The sequence below is a fragment of the Cicer arietinum genome, chromosome 4 (assembly GCF_000331145.2).
Source record: "Cicer arietinum cultivar CDC Frontier isolate Library 1 chromosome 4, Cicar.CDCFrontier_v2.0, whole genome shotgun sequence".
Classification (NCBI taxonomy): domain Eukaryota; kingdom Viridiplantae; phylum Streptophyta; class Magnoliopsida; order Fabales; family Fabaceae; genus Cicer; species Cicer arietinum.
Window position 1 is genome coordinate 53,893,239 of NC_021163.2, and position 18,269 is coordinate 53,911,507.

At 27.5% G+C, this 18,269-nt stretch overlaps 1 protein-coding gene across 1 annotated transcript; it reads right to left on the bottom strand.

The window, feature by feature from the left end:
- Window positions 1-2,485: 2,485 nt before the first annotated feature.
- LOC101504493 (uncharacterized) lies at window positions 2,486-2,893 on the bottom strand. Its single transcript, XM_004498169.3, has one exon. The coding sequence runs from the start codon at window positions 2,891-2,893 to the stop codon at window positions 2,486-2,488; it is 408 nt and encodes a 135-aa protein (XP_004498226.1).
- Window positions 2,894-18,269: the final 15,376 nt, after the last annotated feature.

An 18,269-nucleotide genomic window follows, 5' to 3' on the forward strand; every position in this document is an offset into this window, starting at 1 on the left:
AATGTATATGTGTTAAATAAAATTTAAAGTATGTGAAAAATGTATTCATTTTAATGTAATTATTTTTTTAAAAAATAAAAGTTAATTTTTAATAGTCTATTACAGCGCTCTTTGAAAGAGCGCTGTAAAAGACCTCATTAACTTATTTTTTAAAAGTCTATTACATAGCTATTTGAAAGAGCGCTGTAAAAGACCTCCTTAACTTATTTTTGAAAAGCCTAATTACAGTGCTCTTTCAAAGAGCGCTGTAAAAGATCTCCTTAACTTATTTTTTAAAAGCCTATTACAACGTTTTTTCAACAAGCGCTTTAAAAGACCTCTTGACTTACTTTTTAAAAGCCTATTATAACGCTCTTTAAATGAGTGATGTAAAATACCTCATTATTTTATTTTTTAAAAGCCTATTACAACGCTATTTGAATGAGCGTTGTAAAAGACCTCCTTAATTAAATGACCTATTACAGCTTAATATTAAAATGCTCAATTCTGGCAGATCAAACAATAAAATTACATGAACTTATATAAAACAATTAAACACATTAATATGTCCTTCTTCTTTTTATGGTGGGATTCACATTTGTTTGTCCATTAACGATACGAAACGATGGATTAATCCAAATTCCCTCATCATAATCATCTCTAAGATATAAACCATCATCAATTGAATCAATTTCATGTGGTTGTGAGGGTTCGTAGGGTTAGGACAACGTATTAAATTTGTTTTTATTTATTTAAAGTAAATGATTTTTATTTAAAGCGCAAGCATTTTACAGCGCTTGTATAAAAAACGCTCTAATAGGTCATTTAATTATATGAAAGTGCGTGAATTTTACAGCGCTTTCACAAAAAGCGCTTTAAAAGTCATGTAACATAAAGTGGGAGCACTACATTTTACAGCGCTTGTGTTTAAAGTGCTCAAAAAGCGTTGTAAAAGCTATGAGAGAGCGCTTCAATTTACAGCGCTTTTACAAAAAGCGTTGTAAAAGGGTTGTAAGCATTATGTGCAAGCGCTATGTGACCCTATATGACCCTACAACAGCGCTTGTCAAAAAAGCGTTGTTGTATCATCCGTTATTTTTAAAAAATTCTACATCAGCGCTTGTATTTAATAAGCGCTATAAAAGACGTCCTATAAAATGTCATTTTTGGCATAATGAGTAGATTCTACCTCTTGGCGATTTTTTTTCTCTCTCTTAGTTTAGTTAGTTTAGTGATGTGTATGTTTTATTTTAGTATGTGTATTTTGTATTAGTGTGGTTGTTTAAATTGAATGAAAACAAAAAAAAGTGGTGTTAATTTGGTGAATTGAGCTTTTTTCTTATGGAGTTTTTTTTTACTAAGTAGACTATATTTATTATTCACTCTTTTAATTTACCTTATTTATAATTCCAAAATAAATTAAAATATGTATCTATATATATATATATATATATATAATATTGTATATTAATAAGTAAAACATAAAATAATTACTATCAATTATTTAATGTTAAAGAGATGTTGCACTTATTGTTTATATTCACATATCACATAACACTTGCATTTGTTATTATTTATATTATTATTTACTTCTTAAGGGTTATAAAAAGTTATTTAATTCATTTTGATTATCAAGTTTAAATTTGAGTAAAGATTAATTTAAGTGCAGCAGTTAAAAAAAATTTAAAATGATCACTATTTAAATTCCATCTTCCTTGTGACTTTTATTGCTACTTGAGCCCCTCACAAGTACTTGTAATGACACATAAGTCCTATTAACTAAGTTCGATGGAGGGACCAAACCTATATTTATGGATTTTAATTATGTGCAGTGCGACTGCATCTCGATCGTCTGATCAAGAATATAGACGGTTTAAATTTTAAGATAGATTTTAATTTTTTTTAAATAAAAATTACAATCTTAAAATCAAAATCTTTTGATCTTGATTGGACGACCAACACATTTTGACTGAGTGCAGTATCTGAGTTGTTACTGCATAGAGCATGTCTTGAACACCCTTTTCCCCTAAAATCGTGAGAGAGGGCGTTATTGTAACGTCTGACAGACTCGATTTCAAAAGATGAACATTAAACGTTTCGTTATCGATTTTTGAATCTTTATAATTTTTCAAATTTGCAATAACAACGAGCAATTCAGAAACACGCCGTATAAAAAATGACATTGATTTGTGTTGAGAATTCAACCTTGGATGCAATTATTGTTTTTTATTAACAAAATATTACTCAAATAATTCCTTTTCAAACATGGACTATAATTGTAATTTCAACTTCAAAATCCAATTATCTTAAAATTATAGTTAGTATTGTGTTTATATTTTTTATTTATCTAATTTTGCAAAAAAAAATTAATTATCATCGTAAGTATCAACTTAGACGAGTGACTCTTGATAGAAGAATTACAAAGACAAAGTTTATAATAATAAATTTTATTCAAATCCATGAGTTTTATTCAAATTACAATAAATAGTTTTCAAACAACATTTCATCATTCCAATGCTGCAATTACATCATTAACCTCCTTCAGCTTCATATCAACCAACCTTTTGAAATCTATGAGTTCTTCAACAGTAAGGTCTTCAAGCAGTTTTATATTTTCCATGCACCCAAACATGAGAATATGAAACTCCTTCTCACGATTGTCACGTTTCAGCTTTTCTATCTTGACATTGATTTTAGCAATTTTCTCCATGTAGATCCTTTCTTGACTCACAATTTTTGTTTCACATATCAATGATGGAGTCTCATCACTCTCAACCATCTTGTTGGAACCTTCTGGATCTGAAGAGACCTTATTTTGAGACTCCAAAATATCACAAATAGTTTGGAGTTCGCTCACCTTCTTCGTGATCTTCCTTCTTTGCAGATAAGCAAGTTTCACCTTCTTCTTGTTCATGGTCGGTCGCAACGCAACTGCAACTTAATTGAAACTATTTTTGTTGTGTTATTTCTTTTGTGCCGTCTCCGTTTTATAGAGCTATATCTCTTATTCCATTTGAGATTATAATAAATGCGTGGTTAGATATTAGATATCGTTTTAATTTTCAAAGCCAAAACATATTTAGGAATTATACTTTTTCCATATTAAAATAAATAAATAAAATCCGCGTGTCATAAATTATCACACTTTAATATATTGCAATTTCAAATTAATATAATTTGATTATTATGTATAGTGATGACAACAAAATCCGCACTTGTGGCTACCTATCCAAACTCGTCCTAATTTGAATGAGAAAATTCGTTTTTATTGGATGCAGGTGCTAGTGCATGTTCTCTGAAATTAAAATTCAGGGGCGGGAATAGAGTTGGGGTAGTAATATTTACCCCGTACATGCACCCGAACTCGTCCCGTTAGTAATATTTTTGTCATTTTAAATTTTATATACATGTACATATTCAATATATTTTAAATATTAAAAACTATAATCTTCTCTCTATAGAAAATATAAGTTTAGTATTTTTGAATTTTATTATTGTATAATAATAATAATTTTATTATAATTAATATTAATTTTAAATTTATTATTTTATATATATATGATTGAATGTAAAACACTCCTTGCCCGGTTACCATGCCTAATTTATGTATTAGACAACCTATCAATTGAATAAAAATTTATTCATGATATTTTTTTTAATATAAATAAATTATTCCTTTGTGTAATTATAAAGTCTACTTCTTAAATATTGATATTGTAAAATTTGACGTCTTTGTCTTGGGTTTTAATATGGAATCTCACAATTATATGAGTTAATTGTAATTAAATTTATTATTTTTTCTAAAACAAAAAGAAAAACAAAAATTGGAGACCATTAGTTAAACTTTGAATTTTATTTTATTTTAGATGTGTGTAAAACAAAAAAATTTCCTTTTTATATTATATAATATTATACTATAAAAAGTAAAGTACATTCTATATAGATATTCTTCCAATGTGTCAATGCAACAGTCATACTATTTCTCTGCTAATTCAATTTTTTTTTTCATTATTCTTTTATGACTAGTATTATTACATCATGAATCAATTTAATTGATAATCATACTATAAATTTGAAATATATTATCATCTATTACTTGTGTCCTTTTCATTATTAATATGTTATTGGCTGTTAATTTTCAATTTAAAATCTTGAATTTCTCGAAAACATACTATCCATCAATTATTTCTATGGTTAAATAACATCCGCAGTCTCTTAATTTAAATTTCAGTATTCTAATTATTTATCTTTTTCTTTTCCTTCCTGATTTGGTCTTTTATTTTAAATTTAAGTGATTTGGTTTTTTATGTTTTAAAATGTCAACAACGTTATACTTTTTTTTTTTGCAAAAATTCAAAAACTTCATTAAAAATTTCAAACAAAATCCATAAAATTAATTATCATCCTCAATATAATGCAAATTTGATCAAATTCATAACTTAAATCTTTAAATAAGCTCATATTTTCATCTCTAACAACATCAAATAAAGAATAAAATTAGGAGTTTATTTGAATATTTGAGTTACAAATTTGATGAAATTTGTATTATATTGAAGAATATAATTAATTTTATAGATTTTGTTTGAAAATTTTGATGAATTTTTGTAAAAAAAAAGGATAACATTGTTGATATTTTAAAACATAAAAGATCAAATTGTCACTTAAAATTAAATTAAAAGACCAAATTGAAAAAAATAAAAATAAAAATAAAGAACTAAAATGTTAACTGAAATTAAGTTAAAGGATTGTGCTATTTAACCTATTTATATTAACTATTATTATTATTATTATTATTATTAATATTATTATTATTATTATTCTTATTATTATTATTATTATATTACAGATTATATAAAGAAAAATTAATTCCATATATAGATTCATCCTACATGTTAAGACAAAAGTCATTCTATTTTCTCTCTAATAATCTTTTTTATTTTTTTTATGATAGTTATGATTTAACTTTGGAATACATTTTCATATTTTACATTTCTTCTTTTAACTATTAAATGTCATTTATAGTTAATTAATATTGAAATTTAAAATCTTGAATTTATATTTAATTCCTATCTATCTATAACTTTTATCTTTATCATTATTATTGTTATTATTATTATTAAATTATAATAAAGTATAAATATAATAAAATAGAAAATAAAGTAAAGTTATTATTTTATAGGCAAAATACATCATGTAGTTCTTTAAGTTACACGAAAACATCAAATTAATTCTTTAATTTTTGTGTGTATCAAGTTAGTCATTTATGTTTGTAAAAATTATAATACTGAACTATTTTTAGTTATAATCTGATTTCAATTATTTTTAGTTATATATTTTTAAAATAGCATTATGAATTTTGTTATCAATCATATAAAGAAAAACATAATAAATTTTCATGTGATTTCATGAGATAGACCGAGAGAATTTCGGGTTTAATTTCAAGAACTATAAAATTTATCTCACTATAATTCTTTCTTGTTTAATTATTTTTCAAAATCCCTTAAAAATTATATGAGTTTATATAAAAAATTTGAAGAATTTTGGATTTTAATTTTGCTGATTGGAAATTAAGATCATTGATATAAATATTTACAAATATAAAAAACAAATTTGACCCTAAAAAAGGATAAAAGACTAATTTATCACCAAAAAAATAAATAAATAAAAGAATAATATGATATTTTTGTGTAGCTTAAAAGATTGTGAGATGTATTTTGCATATTTTATACTATAGGGTTATTATATAATAAATATTTTACTATTATAGTTTTCATTATTATTATTATTATTATTATTATTATTATTATTATTATTATTATTATTATTATTATTATTATTATTATTATTATATAATATAATTTATTATAATATATCAATATCTATAAGTATTTCAAAAATAATTACATATGCAATATTTAAAAGTATATTATATTCTATCTATTACTATTTGTTTTTTACTTTTTAAAAGAATACTATTTGTTGTTTACTTTTTAAAAGAATAAATAATAATATTTTTATTAATTAATGTGATATCAATAACTATTTTAGAACTGTCTCCAAAAAGATTTGAACTTCCTACCATAAAATTATTAATACAAAGTATAGTTTTTTTAAAGAAGGAAAATCCTATGTCTACCCCACATCATTTAAATTCTTGCTCAATTCATATATATTTATTTTAATAATAATATTTTTTACTTAGTAATTATAAAAACATTGTACCCAAAGAAATAATAAAAACTATAACATTTTAATGGAATAAAGAAAATAATATACTTTTAAGCTAAAATTTTATTAAACAAAAAAAAGAAAATAAAAAGTAGGGTACAGAATCCTAAACTAGAAAAAAATAAAAAAAAATCTCAAATTAAGTAAGTTTGGTGACCTTGGACGGATATTATATAATTTTATTTTCTTTTGCATATTGTTTTTTATTTTCTTAGAAATCATCTCTGTAAAAGGTTTCTCAATAACAATAGAATGATTCTGCAAAGATCTATTAGTTGTTGCTTTATCTTCCTCATTAGTTTATATATCTATTATGATATATTTTGCTAACATCTATATTCTACAAAATATTTTCAATATCTCTAAGTCATGAGCAATCCTAAGATTTAAATTATCATCTATGACAATAACATATGGATATGTCATACTCAACACTATAGTCTTTGGCTGTAAATTGACTTTTAAATCAGACGAAGAGTTTTGCGTCAAGTTTTACATCAACACTAGAGAGCATAACTACGTCTTAAAGACCCCAAGTCTTCCATGTTTGAGACTTGACAATATTCATATAATTCAACCATAACAAATACTCAGTCGTTATATATGGACAAGTCTTGAAATAAGATGATTTGTCATTGGAAGTAAACCAATCACGTATGATTGGTAAAACCTTTAAATCATCAGGACTTAAAAAAGATCATCCCCTCATAAAATCAAAAGTTGAAAAGAGAAGGGTGAAATGATCTTGGATAGGATACAGAAACACAATGTAATCACTTGTTGAGACCTTAGAAGGAAAACAGATAAAGACTCTAGATCAGAGTCCCCATCATTGTCGTAGTTGGGAGAAAGGTTTGTGAATCAGAACGAGACATGGTGATAATTAGGGTTTCAAATAAAATAAATTCTGAGAGAGTTAGAAGTCTTGGATATTGTAGAAAGCAAGTAGGATCAATAAGGAGAAGATTGTAGATAATAACGGAGTGAGAAAACTAGGTTAAGATTAGGCTATTTATCGAAAATGATTAGTTCAAGGTACTGACGAGTTAAATCTCGTAATAATCAAAGAAAATACAATATTTGTTAACAATGAAAAGAGGAAGAAAGAGGAAGAAGAGAAACAACCACTCTAGGGTTTCATAACATATAATGAACCAAACTAAAGTTAATAGGGTTACAATGAGTATATATAGAGGAAAATAGAAAATATCTAAAATACCCTTACTACTAATATATAATAATATTATCTAATATCTCCCCTCAAACTCACGATGCATTAACATGGAGCATCGAGAGTTTGTCAACTAAAAAACGAAAACGTTTAATGGAATGCATCTTTGTGAACAAATCAGCAATCTGTAAAGAAGAAGAGACAAATGGTAGAGTAATAGTTCCATGCTGAAGATGATGACGAGTAAGATGACAATCAATCTCAATGTGTGGTGCGTTCATGAAAGACCGAGTTGTGAGCAATTTGAATAGCACTCTTGTTATCGTAGTGCATTGTAGTTGGCTCAGAAAGAGAGATACCCATATCAGACAAAAGCCAACGCAACCAAATTATTTCAGCGGTAGTGGATGCCATAGCACGATACTCAGCTTCTGTAGAAGAGCGAGAGACAATGTCTTGTTTCTTACTCTTCCAAGAAATAAGAGAGTCTCCAAGAAAGATACAAAACCCTGTGGTGGATTTACGATTAGTGGTATCACCAGCCCAATCAGCATCATAATAAGCTCGTAACTCCAATGAGGATGACGATGGAAAGAGAGGACTTTGAAATTGAGTTCCTTGAAGATAACGAAGAATCTGAAGAACTGCTGCCCAATATACTGTAGTGGGAGAGACAACAAACTGACTAACAACATGAACAACATAAGTAATGTCAGGTCTGGTAATTGTAAGATACACTAAGCTGCCAACCAAAGTACGATACAAAGTGGAATCTGGTAAAGGAACACCATTCGAGGGAGCATATTTTACATTCAACTCAAGAGGAGTATCTGCTGCTCTAGTATCAGAAAGACGAGCCTGATCAAGAATGTTGGCAATGTACTTGGATTGAGAAAGAAGGTAGCCTCTAGGAGAGTAGGCAACTTCAATCCCCAAGAAATAGCGAAGAGTTCCCAAGTCCTTCATCTCAAACTGTTTGGCTAACTGCAATTTCAACTCATTAATTCCACTAACATCATCACCTGTAATAATCATATCATCAACATATAGAGAAAGTATAATGCGACCATGAGTGGTGGACCTTATAAACAATGCAGAATCATGTTCACTAGAGCGAAAACCAAGAGAAGTGATCACAGTAGAGAATTTCTCAAACCAAGCTCGAGGAGCTTGTTTAAGACCATATAGAGCCTTTTTTAACTTACATACTTCCCCTGGATCATGAGAAACTCCTTGTGGAGGGACCATATAGACTTCTTCATGAAGCTCACCATTTAAAAAGGCATTTTTGACATCCATTTGGGAAATATGCCATTGACGAATAGATGCAACTGCAATAAGAGTACGAATAGTGGTCATCTTGGCTACAGGAGCAAAAGTTTCTTCATAATCCATACCATATTGTTGAGAGAAACCCTTAGCAACAAGACGTGCTTTGTAGCGCTCAACTGACCCATCAGACTTAGTTTTGATCTTGTATACCCAACGAGACCCAATAGCACGTTTTCCAGGAGGAAGAGGTACTAATTCCCAAGTGTTGGTTTTGTGCAATGCAGATAGTTCTTCTGCCATAGCCTGCTGCCAAAGAGGATCAAGAACAGCCTCTTCATAGGAAGAGGGCTCAGACAAACTGTGAATAGAGGTTAAGAAAGAAGCAAACGAAGCCGAGTAAGTTGAATAAACAAAATCAGGTAACAGAGTAGACTTACGTTGACGAGAAGGGTAACGAGGATGATCAACAATCGCAGGAGCTGGTTGGACAACCGGGGGGACAAGAGGGATGTCATCATGTGGAGTAGTAGTATTAGTCCTGCAATTCTCAACATTACAATCACTAGAAGCGCTATCATTAGGACCAAACGGATCAATATGAGTTAGTTCAGAACTCTTAGTAATATGAGAATCAGAGGAAACAGAGTAAAAAGGGATGTGCTCAAGAAAAACAACATTACGAGATACATAAAGTTTTCTTGCATGAGGATCATAACAGCGATAACCCTTTTGACCGTCCCCATATCCAAGAAAAACACACATGGCTGAACGAGAAGACAACTTACTGCGCTCTACTTGAGGGCGAAGAACAAAACAAGTAGAACCAAAAACTTTCAAAGAATAGTAATCAGGGGTAGAAGCATACAATTTTTCAAAGGGAGACAAACCTGATATGATAGAGGATGGAATTCTATTAATAGCATGAACAGTAGTAAGAACTGCTTCTCCCCAAAACTCACTAGGAACTGAAGCGGGCAACAAAAGGGAACAAGCAGTCTCTATAATGTGACGATGTTTCCTTTCAGCAACTCCATTTTGTTGAGGAGTATCAGTACAAGATGTTTGGTGGCGGGTGCCATCATAAGCAAGTAACTCAGAAAATTTATTAGAGGTATATTCACCACCTAAATCACAACGAAAACACTTTATAACAGAATTATGTTGAGTTTTGACCATTGCACGAAATATATGATAAATGTCAAAAAATTCAGACCGATTTTTCATAAGATAAACCCAACAATAACGAGTGTAATCATCAATAAACGAAACATAATATCTAGATCCACCTTTGGTGAGCACCGGTGATGGACCCCAAACATCAGAGTGAACTAAATCAAAAGGCGCATATGAAACGGAAACACTTTTACTAAACGGTAAAGCTGGAAATTTAGCAAGTTTACAACCACAACAATCTGAGATATCACAGGGTTTTAACTTTCCTAAGGCTCCAGTAGAAGCCAAATATTTTAATCTAGAAGCAGAAACATGTCCAAGGCGAGAATGCCATAAATAAAAACTAGAAGATAATGAATTCAAGCGAAAACTAGATAATAAGTCAGCAGTAGTTGTTGAGGCTGCAATATCTGGGAGTCGTAGTTCATCCAAAACGTAAAGTCCCCCCTGTCTATGGCCTGTCCCAATCAGCCTCCCAGAATGTGGATCCTGCACACAACAAGAAGTGGAAGAAAACGTAACCGAATAACCGAAATCACATATTTGACTAACAGAAGCAAGACTCAAAGTAAGATTAGGAATATAATAAACATTAGAAAGAGACAAGTTAGGTGTGGAGACAGAACCAATGCCTGCTAGTGACATAAGAGTGCCATCAGCAATGATAACCGACACAGACGAAGCATGTTTCACAGACACAAAAGATTTATCATCGTATGTCATATGATGAGATGCTCCAGAATCAAGAATCCATATGGAAGGAGATATACCTGACATACCAGAGGAGTTCAAACCTTTAGAAGAGGTGGCAGACATGGCATGTGATTGAGTGGCAAGAAGTCTTTGAAGTTGTTCTGCAATATCAGATATTTGGGAAGCACTCTCAGATGAGTATACAGAACCAGAACTAGAGCCAATGGTAGGATGAGCAGAAGCAACAACATTGGACGATGGCCCCCTAAAATTCTTCTTATGTGCTCTCCCCAATTTCGGACAACGTGCTTTCCAATGACATTTTTCTTTGCAGAATGCACATTCATCATTACCAAGCCCAACTCTTCCTTGAGATGTTTTTTTTTTTTTTAACAGGAGCAACAAAAACACATGGAGGAGTTGAGAGAATTTCCTTATCTAACACACCAGAATAAGTCTTAAGTCTGATTTCTTCTGCCAACAATTCACTAACTACTGATTCAACATTAGGAAGGGGGGAACGATGCAAAATACCCCCACGAAGGCCCTCAAAATCATCACGAAGAGCCATTAGAAACCAAACCAGACGTTGCTCCTCTCTTTGATCAATGTATGCTTTGACAACTTTCAACTCAGGTGATTCCATAAGAGCCAATTGATCCCACAGATCAGTTATTGCCGAATAGAGTTCCTGAATGGTCATACTGCTCTGCTTAAGGGATCTAATATCACTTTCCAACTGATAACGTTTTGCAAAGTTAGACTGAACATACAAACGTTTCAAGTGATCCCAAATCTCTTTTGCAGTATCATATTTTGCTAGTTGCACTCCTATAGACAACTCAACAGAATTATTAATCCAAGTAATAATTTTTGAATTACTAAGATTCCATTTTTGAATTAGGTTAAGATTAGGCTATTTATCGAAAATGATTAGTTCAAGGTAATGATGAGTTAAATCTCGTAATAATCAAAGAAAATACAAGATTAACATTGGTGTAATCAAATCGGAAAATTTTTAACTGATTTTCATCCATTCATGAATGAAAAAAGGGTTTGCAACAATAATTTATTTGTTTTATGAGACAATGATGACAGTATTTACACAATAATCACTCTTTGCGTCACATTATTTTTTAGTTCGTTACAACGTCTAATGCAACATATGGGAGCATTTGTTGACACCAAAAAATATTATAAGTTGTTAGCCGAAAACGACCAACACGTGAAGATTTATAAACTCGTCAAAATAACTATTCAATTGTGAAGACTCGTGTTCTTTATTTTTAGCCACTCACTGTCTGAAGTAATTATTTTCATGAAAGCTTAAAGTAAGTGGAAAAGAGCATGTGGATAAAGGTAAATATCACACTACAAAATGGATTAAACTATAAGCTAGACATAGGGTGCCACACACAACTAGAAATGGGAAAAATACGAACTACATGCAAGAACAGCCGATTAAGCCGAGTCATGATTATATTATGTAGCCCGTGATACATTGGAATGTAGAACTAGATAGGTCTATAAGTACCTATTATATGTTTCATTGTAAACACACGTAACTTATCATTTTCGATTGTTTGCTTTATGTTTACTTTAATTTAATAGCTCACAAAAAATTAAACTTCATGCTTAACAATCTTTGAAGGATAAAGGAGCTCACAACTAAAAGATATAGTTTCATTTATGGCATAATTGATTGAAACAATAGAAAAGTAAAATAGTTGAGAGATATTAGTCGACCACTCGACTACCTTTTAATTTTAGCAACAAAAATAAAGTACGTTATTTATATAGATTAGGATTACATCATTAATCATTTTAATTTATAATTATGATATAAATTTATAATATATTATCATATTTTACTTTTCTGCTTTAAATAATTATATTTCATTCATTGTTATATTCAAATTTTGAATTTTGAATTTCTCTTGAATATATTAGCCACTAGTATTAAAAATCCGTGCATTAAGCAATGTACGGGGAGATAATCATCCAAAAAATATATCTTCGCTAAAATTTACAATTTATTATATTCATGTATTAAAACATTTTAATAATAAATCACAATAAGTATACAATACCATTTTATAAAGCTAATATTCATTAATAATGTACTTCTGTTGCATCATGATAACACATGAACATCGATAACCTTAAATAACATGCAATACAATAATGTTATGTTGAGTAACCCATTAGAGTAGAAATAAACAAAAGAAAAAGGACATATTTTAAAACACCAAGAGAAAAAAGAGAAGTAAAGTTATGAAGGAGCTCTTCAAAAGGAATTTAGTGCAAGGAAGAAGATGTGCAAAATGTGTTTCAAAGATGTGTGCTTTATGCTTGTTAATTTTAAAATATTATTTGTTGCAAGACTTCTTCATAATCGGTCCAGTTTGATTTAGTCAAAAAAAATAAATTATAGAAAAGTGTGATGTGGACTCAACATCAAATATGGTTTAAATTGTGTTTATCATATAAGACAAAAATAACAATAAATATAAATAGTAAAAAAAAGGAGAATGATGAATATATTGTTTTTATATTAATTCATAATAATTTGTTACAACGTACATCTAGTTCTTCTCTTGCTGATAGATTTTATATTTGTATTCGAAGGATTTAATTCACCAATCAAAACAATTATTTTTTATTTTATCTCTAGACTACACAAGTATTCTTTATCTTGTATCTCTAGGCTATTCCACTAGACATGTTATAGTATTCTAAACATATAAATGCCTTGTTGAGAAATCAAGTATTTACCGGCTCTTCAAACTTTCATTCAAGATAAAACATGTTGCAACAATTGTGTTGAATTACAAAGGCATGTGTGTCTGAATTAACAAAAAGTTAATCTTAAGATTCTAACTCTCTTTTAAGAGAATATTTCAATTAACTCTCTTTTAAAAGAATATTTCAATTTAAAATCCTATATCAATCCAAGTATAAGATCTCACATAAAATTGATTATATTAAAGTCTATAAATAAGAACTGATAGAATGATGAATAAGGTGATCAACCTTGTGTTTTAAGGCAAGAACACCACCAAATCCCCAATAGTAGTGAATATAAACTCTGAATTTGAAAAGGGAAAATGGTGAGTACAGATCTTCATTTACAAAAGATAGACAAGTTAAAGCTACAAGAAGTTGTTCTTTTTTCTCCATTTGGATTATATAATTGGAATTTGTAAAAATAGAAAATATCAATATGATAAATTTGCATAAATACGTAAAACAAACTAAACTAAAATGAAACCAAAAAAACATATTACATAAAACGATAAATTTAAGTTGATTTTGCATTTAATTTTGTGGGAAAGATTTGCGATATGAAACCTTTAAAAGAAGAAATAAGCACATGCAAGAACAATCAAAACAAAGATCCAAACATGTTCTTATTATCCTTCAAGATCCCTTAATTCAAGTGCTCCTGTGAGTGGCATTTGCGGTGAATATTGAATTGGTATTGATGAAAAAAAAAAAGAATCATTCTATTCATAGATAAAATTACAAGTTGTACAGTTTGGATGACATGTTAAAATAATCTGAAACACTTAATATAATATAATATAATATAATATAATATAATATAATATAATATAATATAATATAATATAATATAATATAATATAATATAATATAATATTAATTCATTGATTTTTAGAATAATTTTATGATGAGTTACTTCACTTAATAATTTAATATAAACGATTAATATCTTTAATTCAATATTTGACTATTGACATAATATATTAATGATCAAGTACATACAAATTTACATAAATTTAAAATTCGTAGCTATGTAATTTATTGATAGATAATTACTTATAATTTTTAAAAATATATTATATGTTTATTTAAAATTATTCACTAAAGAATTAAATAGTTTTAAAATTTTATAAAATTTATGGAACTGATCTACTTAATAAAAACTTTAAATTTGTTGATTAGATTAATAAAATTGATCATTTATATTAAATTATTAAACATAGTATTTTTTTCAGAGTTACTTAAGAAGTCAATAAATCACTTAATATAATATAATAAATATATAGAAATTGACCTATAATTTGAATAAAAATTTATTAAATAAGTTTTGGACAGAAATAAAGTATTCCTTTGTATTGCAGGTACTATTTTCTCTATCTAAATTTATACAGGCGAAAAAAATCTCCCTAATTCAATTTTTCAAACATAACATTTATTATTTGTTATTTATTATATTATATTATATTATATAAAGTAAAATTTTATCTAAATACGTAACAAATTAATTTATATTATACAAAGTAAAGTACATTATATATATATTGAACCTATGTGTCAATGTAAGACTCATTTTATTTCCCTTTTAATATAATTTTTAATTTGTTTTACTATTATTTTATGACTATTGGTATTACATAATCAATTTAATTGTTAGTCATGATATAAATTTGAAATATATTATAATCTTTTACTTTTGTTATTTTAATTATTATATGTCATTCACTATTAATATTTCATTCCAAATTTATTATTATTAATATTTATATAATAATATTAATAATAATAATTAATATTATTATAAAGTATAATATTGTATAAAGTAAGGTTATACTATAGTATTATTATTATACAATATATTATTTTACAATTATATAATGAATATATATTATACTATAATATAATTTCAAGTGTCCAATTTTTTTAATTTTTTTTATTATTTCAAATAATAATATTAACAATAATAATAGTCACCACAGCAACAACATTAATATCTGTAAGTAATTTAAAAATTATTACATATGCAATATTTAAAAATATATTACTTTTTTTATATATATCTATTACTATTTATTTTTTTAAAAGAAAGTAAGATAATTTTTATTAATTAAAATAACATAATGATAATTTTATAACTGTTCTGAATGAAATTTTAACTCCCTCATTCAAAGTTACAAACAATATAAATCAAGGTTACAATATAAAGTAAGATTTTCCTCAAGAAGGAAAATTCCATGTGTCTACCCCACCAATTATTCAAACTCTTCCCTAATTCATATATATATTTATTTTAATAATAATAGTAACATTTTTTGACAACGTAATAATAAAAACATTGTACTAAAAATTAATAAAAACTATAATTTTTTAATGGAATATAAACAATAATATTTTTTTAAGATAAAAATTTATAAAGAAAAATTGAGAGACATAAATCTGACATAGAGAAAAATATAATAAAGAAAATAGAAAATATTTCTCAAATTAAGCAGAATTGTTGACCTTTAAACGAGTATTATATGATTTTTTTTTGTGCATATTCTCTTTTCTTGCATTAGAAATCACAATCTCTATAAAAGACTTTTCATGGTAGTTGAAGGATTCTACAAAAATTTAATAGTTGTTGTCTTCTCTTCGTCATCATTATATCTCTAATAACATGTTTCACTAACATCTCTATATTTGAAAAAATTCCACAATATTTTGAAATGATGAGCAATCATAATATTTAAATTATCATATATGACAACAATATTTGAATATGTCATATTTGATACCACATGGTGTAAATTGACTTCCAAATCAAAAGAAGATTTATGTGTTAAGTTTTACATCAATGCTAAAGAGCAAGATCATGCTATAAAAACCCTAAGTCTTCCATTGTTGAGCCTTGGCAATATTCATTCACTCCAACCACGCTAAATACTCACCCGTTATATGTGGATATGTCTTGAAATCATATGATTTGTCCTATGAAGTGAACCAATTGTATACGATTGGTAAAGCATATAAATCATCAAGGGTTTAGGATTTCAAAAAGATCACTCTTTAGAATAATCATAAAGAAGTTGAAGGGTGAGATGATCTTGGATAAGATACAAAATTTCAATGAGTTTAATAGAAAAAAAGAAGATGAATTTAGAGTTGTCTTCTTTTTCGTAGTTGATTAGAGAAAAGTTTTGTGAATCAAAATAAGACATGGTGATGATTATGATTTTTCAATGAAAATAATTTCTAAGAGAGTTAGAAGACGTGAATATTGTAGAAAGCAAGTATGATTAACATGTAGAAGAAATCAAAGTGAGAAATTCGATAGATAATCAACCAATTTTCATCCATTCGTAAACGAAGAAAGGATTTGCAACAACAATTATTCTTATTTTTTATATTGTGCAATAATGACAATAATTACTAATTACATTGCATCACATTTTAGCATATTACAAAAGACTAATGTGATGTAGGGGGCATTTGTTGACACCCAAAAATATTATAATTTTTTAGTCAAAAACGACCAACACTCACATAAGGATTTAGTCGAAGATAGTCAATTGTGAATGGCCAAACTAAAACACAATCAAATATGGATCAATTGAATCTTTCTCAAGATCGAGAAGCCCTAAGAAGGTCATGAGATTGTTAGTAGTCGTCAAAAGTATGTGAAAATTAATAATTATGTTGTGGAGATTCATATTCCTTGGTTTTAGCCACCACTAATCAAAACAACTATTTTCGCGAAGGCTGAAAGTAAGTGGAAAGTGTGTGAATAAATGAAGTTATCATGCTACAATTTTAAGCTGTTTAATTTGAATCAGATTTTGGATTTTTAAATTACAATTATAAAAAAATATCAATATAATAAAAACATGATAAAATAGTACATTGATGCATAATATAACATATAATATATTCAAATGTAACGTTACGAAATAACAATGATCAATTATGTTTGAAATATATAAAATAAAATAAAAAATATTAAACTAAACTAATAAATATTAATAGAAAAAAATTGAAAACCAACAAATAATATATAAATATAATATATCATACTAATAGAAAAAATAAATAAAAACAAAAATTTATATATAAATTTTAATTTGATTCTATTTTGGAAAAAATCTATGCAATATTGTGTTTGACAATATCAAACATGTACGTGCATCAATGAAGGATCGTTGAGAGAGTTGTGAACTCACGCTCTAGCATAAATCTACACATCTATAATTTTAGGAACTAGGTAGATGAGTGGTTTCACTGTAATTTTAGGAACGAAGAGTATTTAGTTGGAAATAGATAGAGAAAATGAGATAATACTTTTAATAAGTATGTTTGGTTTAGTTTGTAAGAGTAAAGAGAAACAAAATATTTTTTAGGGTTTGTGGTTGATTTAAGAAAAAAAAATACAGATTTTAAATAGTTTTTGTTAGTTATATTGAACGTCTATTTTTTCATCTTTTATCAATCTTAAAAAATAAAAATAAAAACAGAAAATAAACTACTTTTAGGATATGTTTGATTCAAGATTAAAAGAAATGAGATGAAAAATGAAGACATGTTAATGATTTTATATTTTAAGTTGTATTGCCCCCTTTCCAAATCCCACATAATAGAAGAATTTTGCACTCATTCCCTCTTAAATTTTGAACAAACACACATTTTTTTTAAAATATTTCATCTCCTCCTTCGAAATACTCATTCCAAATATACCATAAAGTTTATTTTTTATCCTTTCATTTCAGGAAATTTAAATAAAAAAACGAAAAGGTATCTAAAACAATTTAAAAATCTTAGTCTCTTCTCAAATCAAATAAAAAATTATTTAATATATTTCTCCACTACTTCTATCTTTTAAATCAAATATATATCTATTCATTATCTTTATCCTCTTTTATTAAATCTATTAATTCTCTTCCATTGAACCAACCAAATAAATGTTTAATTTTACCATAATCTTGCATAAACTAAATTA

Bases quoted from the DNA above. Each gene is read 5' to 3' on its own strand.
- LOC101504493 (XM_004498169.3), bottom strand. From the start codon at position 2,893: ATGAACAAGAAGAAGGTGAAACTTGCTTATCTGCAAAGAAGGAAGATC.